The 8,051-nt window shown below is 38.5% G+C and overlaps 1 protein-coding gene across 1 annotated transcript; it reads left to right on the top strand.

Annotated features, from left to right (window-relative positions):
* The first annotated feature begins 540 nt into the window (after positions 1–540).
* On the top strand, positions 541–1,392 carry LOC130036731 (diphosphoinositol polyphosphate phosphohydrolase 3-beta-like). The gene has a single exon (XM_056128631.1). It carries the CDS (start codon positions 564–566, stop codon positions 1,056–1,058), a length of 495 nt encoding a protein of 164 aa, XP_055984606.1. The 5' UTR covers positions 541–563; the 3' UTR covers positions 1,059–1,392.
* Positions 1,393–8,051: the final 6,659 nt, after the last annotated feature.

Genomic DNA, 8,051 nt, shown 5'->3' with positions numbered 1-8,051 from the left:
GTGACGAAGCGAAGAATTAACTGTGTGGCGCAGGACGCTCTGAGCCCGCAATTCGGCGCCTGCGCAGTGGGTCTCAAGAGCTGCTTGCTGCAGGGAGCGGGAAGACCCCCCCCTCGACCCGTCCCGCCCCTCGGCCCTCTGCATCCATACAGGAACTCGCACATTAACAGGTCTGGGAACGAGTGCAGTTAAGTGCTTCACTCCACCCGATCACTGACGCAGGTAGAAAGTGGGAGGCAAGCACCAGGTGAGAGGGGCCTTGGTGGGAGTTTGGGGCTCTTGGGTGGTGGCAGCGCCTATCGCGTTTCGGGGCCGCGCTGGGGACTGACGTCCTCGCCGATCCCCGCCGGTCCCCGACACGTCTTCGCCCATGCTCGGGGGCTCGCAGCTGAGGCGCCTCTCACTCCCCGCCCCTGTGTTTTGTGTGTGTGTGTGTGTGTGTGTGTGTGCGCGCGCGCGCGCAATTGTGTGTGTACGCGCGCGCAATTGTGTTAGTGCGTGTGTGTGTTTCTCTACCCCCCCCCCCCCCCACCCCAGCACCCCGACCAGCCGCGGCCGAGAGGATGAAGTGTAAACCGAACCAGACGCGCACCTACGACCCGGAGGGCTTCAAGCAGCGAGCGGCGTGCCTGTGCTTCCGGAACGAGCGCGAGGACGAGGTGCTGTTAGTGAGTAGCAGCCGCTACCCCGACCGCTGGATCGTGCCGGGAGGGGGCATGGAGCCCGAGGAGGAGCCGGGCGGCGCGGCGGTCCGGGAGGTGTACGAAGAGGCGGGAGTCAAAGGGAAGTTAGGCCGGCTCCTCGGCGTTTTCGAGCAGAACCAAGATCGCAAGCACCGAACCTATGTGTATGTCCTGACCGTCACCGAGATTCTGGATGACTGGGAAGATTCGCTGAGCATCGGCAGGAAACGCGAGTGGTTCAAAATCGAAGATGCCATCAAGGTTCTCCAATGCCACAAGCCCGTGCATGCCGAATATCTGGAGAAACTGAAGCTGGGCGGTTCCCCGACCAATGGAAACTCCGTGGCCCCTGCACTGCCAGACAGCTCTGCCTAGTATGTACCTCTCCTGCGCAGACTACTGCTTTTCCGCCTACCTTAAAAGAAATCATGTCTGGTGCACCTCTAATGCCATGTGCGGTCTCAAGGGATCGGAGGGAGGCTTCTTTTGTTTCCTTGGCAGCTCTCTGAATCATGCTTGCAAACTGTCTCAGTCGCTGAGCACCATTCTCAGACAATTTGAACGCTGTTCAGATGCTTGGAAATCACTTTTTGTGGTACTGTCACGTGTTTCTTAGGTAAGCCAAAGCCACTTTGGGTTCTTTGAAAGGTGCCTGAACTGCTCACCTAGCCCATCATATGTGGCTGGCTGTGTCTGGAGCTGGGGTGAGTGTGGGGATCTTGGTGGGGGGGCTTTCTTGTGAACTGAATGTCTATTCAGAATTCGATCAGCATAGTTGTGACTGTCATTAAGTTTTCTCTTAATTTCATAGAATAACCACTTGTAGGCAAGCCCCCCTTCGCCTTTTTTTGATGGCAATTGTAAATTGATCAGTCTGGAATGAAAAAAGGTACAACTTTAGGAAAATTTACAATCTTGTGCTCTTTCCACAGTTTATTATTATTTTTTATTTCTGTAAAACTGTCTTTATTCATATGCAGATCATTTTCATTTCCAAACACTGTTTCACAAAGGTTCATTCTGTTTATTTGAAATGGCGATTTCCCATATAACCTAAATATAGTATGGTCAAATATCATTTGATAATAACTCAATTTTAGCCAAACATTTTCTGATCTGTACATTTTTGCCATGAAAACTGTATTCATGGAGTACTGCCTATTTCAGAGGCCGACAGTTCTCTACAAGTTAGGTTTTAAAGAATGTTATTTCTCTTTTTGAAAATTGTGCTATTCTATTTAAACGTGTCTGTTTGCCAAACCAATGTAATCTTTACATGGTAGATGTACCCCAGTCCAGTGAGTTACCTTCTGAATATTCAGCTTCTCAACCTTTTAGGAAACTGGACTAATCTGTCTTAAAGTTTTAAAATAAAAGCGTTTTTCTTACACCATGAATTCTTCTGGGTGCCAGTTAAATTATACTTTGCCTTGCTTGATAGATGCTTCAAATCTTCTTTTGGAACAGCTTTTATTCTACCCAGCATGTCAAAAAGTAGACAGAGGTAAAGCCTACTTTGTGAGGAGGAAATAATTCTATTTTAGGATATTCTATAAAATGTCATATTTCTTAATTATTGTTGATAGGTGTTTTGTGTCACTCAAATAATTTTGGAGGGGTCACTCTTATGTACCCTGAACGTATAAAATTTGAATGTCTAGATTTCGCTAAAACTCCTTATCTTCTCAGGAAGGTTTAGGATAGTGGTTGTGAAGAGTTTGGGTTAGTGATAACTTTCTATGTATAACACATAATATCTTAATATTCTGTATGTCAGTAGAAATAATTAGATAATTGTTGTGATTTAAATATTTTGTTACACTACAAACTAGCCTTTTAAAGTAACAATTACTGGATATTTGCATATGATCATTTTTAAACTTTGATGTCACTATTTTAAAAAGAAGATCTTGGCTTTATATAAATCTGTCTAAAGTACATACTGTAGTTTGCCATCATTAGTGTCTGAGGAATGGGTACAATAGAAAATGATTCATTTTTCAAAACAAATTCTATAATTTTATTAGGTAGATTTGCTAAACTTAATTCTTTATTCAAAAATAAATTCTTATTTTTCAACAGATTTTCTAAATCCTTTAAGTTGACCTCTTCTCTTACCACAATCCAAATCAGTGAATATATACTCTCAGTAACCTGAGAATTTTCAAAGTAAACCCAATTTATTACTATGTCATACATTAACCATGGCCATCTAAAATGCTGCCACAAATGCCTGGGAGACTTAACTTAACATGACATTCTTAATAATGCAAAATATTATGTTTTGAATTTTCAGCTATGTATTTGACTGATGTGAAAGTACTGAAATTAATCAAATCTCCAAAGACTTTCATATAAATTGCAATAATGTTTTTTTAAGTATCAGACTTTAAGCTTTCAAAATCACACATGGGAAATTGCTGCTTTATATTCTTGTGGACTTCAATCTGGAAAAAATAAATGAAAGAACCCTAAAAACAAAAAAAATCTGGTTAACACAGTTCACACAGATTTTTAAAAGAAAATAAATGGGTTTATGGTCTTCATTCTCCAAGAAGGTGATGCAATGCAGTTAGGAATTTTTCCCTACAGAGTTATTATATAGTATTCATGGATTATTTGTATGGTGATCATAGTGAAAATGTAGAAATGAATCTTTTAGCTCATACTTCGAATAGCACTAGCCAAAAAATATTTCATATATGAGGGATCAATTTAGCAGTGTTTTAAAGCACTTTTAAAAATGTATTTTTAACCAACTGGATAAGTGCCTATACTTGAAAAATATATTTAAGACAACCTGTTGGAATAAAGGTATTATCAGTATACTCAATACACAGTTTTCCTGAATGTTCGATGAATTATGTTTCCTAAGAAACTTCTGTTGATTAGAGCACTGGTGAAAGAAGTTATGAAAGGAATGGCGGATTAGCTATAAAAATTGTTAATTGCTTTGGTTTCATAGAGGACTAAAATTTTCAACATTTTTTATCTAGGAGAAAGAAAGAAGAGACAGGGACAAGCATCTTGTAAAGGAATGGCAACATTAGAGGACCCTTTTGAACACATAATAAAAGGGATATGAATTTGGAGTTGCTACTTTAACTTCCCTATCAATAGTTGTTAGCTGGGGTAAAAAGATGGTGAAAATACCGTTTCAGAGCTCAGGGTTCTAATAGCTTATCAGGATGTTCTTTTTAGGGGTCCTTTTGAAGAAGCTACCAACAAAAATATAAATATTCTCACCATCATTGAGTATTAAACTATCTTTCTAAATTTTGTTTTGCTTATTTAGCCTCTGAATCCTTTAAGATCTAGGAACCATACTGAATATTCCTATATTTTCTGAGTCTAGAACAGTGGCTAAAATTTGGAGATGTTTGTCAGTTATACACAGATTAGAAATATCTGCTACGAGCGTATTCTTGATTTCTTATCTTGATAATTTAGCTCAGTCTGTTTTACTTTAGGCTCTATTCTGGCCTCATATCGGAGCTGTACTGGATAATTCACTGAAGGATTTTCTTATACAAGTAGTTGTTGATTGTGATAGAATCCCAATAAATATGTACTGATTAAAGGAATTGACCTACCAGTAAAGCTGTTAGTGAGAGTTTTTAGGTGAATGGAATAGAGGTTCAGATTTACTTTAAAAGATTCAAGTATGTGAATCTGATGATGAACAGACTTGTGAAGCACACATGCTTTCCCACTCAAAAGGACAGTTCATTCTATGCTTTTGTATATCTCTTTCTTATTCATTACAGTGAGTATTACCTAGGTTGTTGCACTAGCATTTTATCTGTACAGACTTCTGATCTGGTAGCATTTGCTGCATTTCTATACAAGTCTATTTTCTACCAGGTTAAACAACCTTGAGTGCAAGTATCTTTATTTCTTAGTCTTTTTACACATCCATCATATAAGAGGTAATTTGAAATATAGTAGAACATAACTGGTGTTTTAAATTATTAATATTCTCTAGTGACTATGAGTGGTAAAGGATTAACTTTCTAATCTGGTGTTAATCCAGTAAATACTATCTATCATATGTGGTTTTTATAGCAAATGTTACACACAAGTGTTTCAAGGTGGCTGTGAGATTACAAATTTAAGCTTCGCAGATATGCCTGTGACATCCCACACATTATGTGCCTCCTAATGGTAGTATAGTATACCTTGCCAACATCTGAATCCAATCTGACTGTGCCTCTAGATGTAAGTATTCATATGAAGGAAATGCAAGGAAGAGAAAAACATTACTCTGCACCACATAAATGATATCAGTAGAACCTAAACTAAGAAATAATCAAAGGAGAAGTGACTAAATTTCTTCAGAAGAAAGAGGAGGATGAACTTATAGATTGAAAAATACAAGAGACATGATAAATTGTAATGTATAGATCTTTTTTGGATCGTGATTTGAACAAACTCTGAAATAGTTACTGACAATCAGGATAATTTGAAAATTGACCTGTTATTGGGTTTTAGTTGGACTACTGGTTATTGTAATTTTATAGGAACAATAGTCCTTATCTTTTAGAAATATATTCTCTAATATTTATGGTTAAAAGATGTCTGAAATTTTCTTTAAAGTAAAATGCCTGTGAATTTTAAATGTATAAGAATTGTTGGTAAAATAAGATTGGCCTTTTCATAATTGTTGAAACTGGGTTATAGTTAAACCATGGTTTATTATGTATGTTCCTCTCTGCTTTTGTATGTTTGACATTTTCATAATAAAAAAGCTAATAAATATTATTATTAGAGTTTTCATTTTAGTTCATATAGTAGGCTTAAAGGGGTAAAAAAGAAAACATTTTAGATTATTTAGAAAATGTTGGGTCTGCAGTGCCATTTCTGGCCCAAGAAGTCAAAATTTTTAAAAAAAGGAAGAGCAATATACCACAGAGTAGCTTATGTTTCTACTGTTACAGATGAGTAATTATGGAGGGGGTTGAGTTCTTTTTATTTGGTTCACTGAATTAGGAAGAGTTAAATTCCTTTTTATACCCATATATATATGGAAATGGAAATTCTGTTGTTTGATTGAGCTGGATATTTGACAACAATTAACAGTCCAATTAATATCAGTGTAGAAAATCAAAGAGGTGGTGCCTCCAGAAAGGATTTTCTCAAAGTGCACATAGTACCTTGTTCACATAGTCTTTTTATGGAATAGAGGCTATAGACTTGTTAGGTGCATATTTTTTAACTGAAACTTTTGACGGCTGCAAAGCTAGGACAGGAAATAAAGCAGCCAACCCTAGTTCAGCTCTTGGCACCACAAATGATGCCCTAATCACTAATAAGAGGTCACTACTGAGCACAGAGGCAAGAAAGCCCCATCAGCACTGTGCGGTTTGGTTTAGCCTATTCCCCTCCAAAGTTTTATGTTTTAAGCCTGAATGCCTCTGCTTTCTATAGAAATGACCCTGGGACCAGGTTAGGATGCCTTTCTCTCTCCTCAGAGTCTGTTACAGATTAGTACATGATGCCTCACAGAATCTTATAACATGTTTATTGTATGAATGATTTTTCTACTTCATGTTTGCAAAAAGTCTGGTTACTTATCAGTTATCTTTTTCTGTAAAATGTGGGAAATGTGACACTATAAAACTAATCTGTACTCAGTTTTCCTCTATTGGAAAAATATTTTGTATATAAATTATTTCCATTTTTTCATATTCTAGTGCTAATTATTACTAACTTCTTAAATTTTATTGTAACATGGTATTTCCTAAGGTGCTGACTTGGCTCCACAGTTACATTTAATAATTCACTGAAGATTTCACAAATATAAATTACTGAAGGATATGGTAAGTCCCATTGATTTATTCAGTATAAGAATGATTAAATAAATATACGTGTGCTAATTGTGGATAAGATATAGCAATTAGTATTGTATAGTAATAGATTCATATTCCAAGATCTAACTGATCTGACTGGTATAGATACCATGAAGTTACTTCTAGATTTATGGTTTATTACTTACATAGACTGTGAAAAGAATAATGAGCCAAAGGCTCCCTAGTTCCTTTTCCCACATAGCCTAAGAAAGAAAAAACAACCTGTATCACTACCATGAGTTTTAGGATATTTATTGCTGTAGTATCAAACCTGGGCTGGAGCCACTGCACAGCAGGTAAGGCATTTGCCTTGCGGCCAATCTGGGTTCGATACCTCTGCCCCTCTCGGAGAGCCCGGAAAGCTACCAAGAATATCTTGCCTGCACGGCAAAGCCTGGCAAGCTACCGGTGACATATTCAATATGCCAAAAACAGTAACAACAAGTCTCACAATTTGTTGTGAGATGATACTGGTGCCTGCTGGAGCAACTAGATGAACAATGAGAGGACAGTGCTACAGTGTCAAACCTAGACTTCAGCTGAGTGGCTTTATATTTTTTTCAACATTATTCTCAGGAATATAGGACAGAAAATTCCATATCTCAATACTAGAAAGCTTGTGATAGTCTCCTAAGGGAGATAGGGAGGTGTGTAGGTATATCTAGCATGCAAATTATATACCCCACCCCTCCACCCCTTGGGGAGCCATGGACTCAGGCTGGAGTGAGGAATTGCTCTTTGCAGGAAGGGAAAGTCACTCCTAGGTCTTACCCAGGGTTTCCAGGGTAAGAAACCTATTCTTCAAAAAAGAATTTCAGGAATAGACAAGAGTGAAATAAAAACAGATTTTCTTTGGAGGCATTTAGGAAATATAAGAAGAGCAAAGTGGGAGTAAGAGTAATGTACTCAAGTGAGAGTAAGAGTAATGTGCTCAATTGAGAACATGGGCTTCTCCAAAGATGGAGAGAACTCCAGTAAACATCTGAGGGGAGATGCAGGCGCCACATGTCCACAGGAGACACATGTCCTTGAGTGCCACATATGTTTAACATCGTGGGCACAAGCAGCACATGGGCTTGGACAGCATATATGTCTATATATAAATTTTAATATTTAAAACTAATTAGTAAAACATCGTTGATATAATGGCACATTCCCTCATCACCTTTTTGTGACTTTAATTTTTAATTTGAATATTTCCGTTTGGTTTTTCTTTTTCTTTTTTTTTTATATTTGGGCCACACGCAGTGCTACTCAGGGCTTACCTCTGGATTACTCCTGGCAGCGCTCAGGGGATCATATAGAGTGGTGAGGATAGAAGCAAGTTGGCCTTGCAAGGCCAACCCACTGTACTCGTACAAGGCCTTATCCACTTACTAGCCCACTTTTTAAATATTTTTATGTCCTCAATGTAGCACTGTCCTCCCATTGTTCATCCATTTGCTCGAGCGGGCACCAGTAACATCTCCATTGTGAGACTTGGTGTTACTGTTTTAGGCATATCGAACACATCATGGGG

The sequence above is a fragment of the Sorex fumeus genome, unplaced genomic scaffold (assembly GCF_029834395.1).
Source record: "Sorex fumeus unplaced genomic scaffold, SorFum_2.1 ptg000065l, whole genome shotgun sequence".
Lineage (NCBI taxonomy): Eukaryota > Metazoa > Chordata > Mammalia > Eulipotyphla > Soricidae > Sorex > Sorex fumeus.
This window is presented reverse-complemented; position numbering and strand designations above follow the sequence as displayed.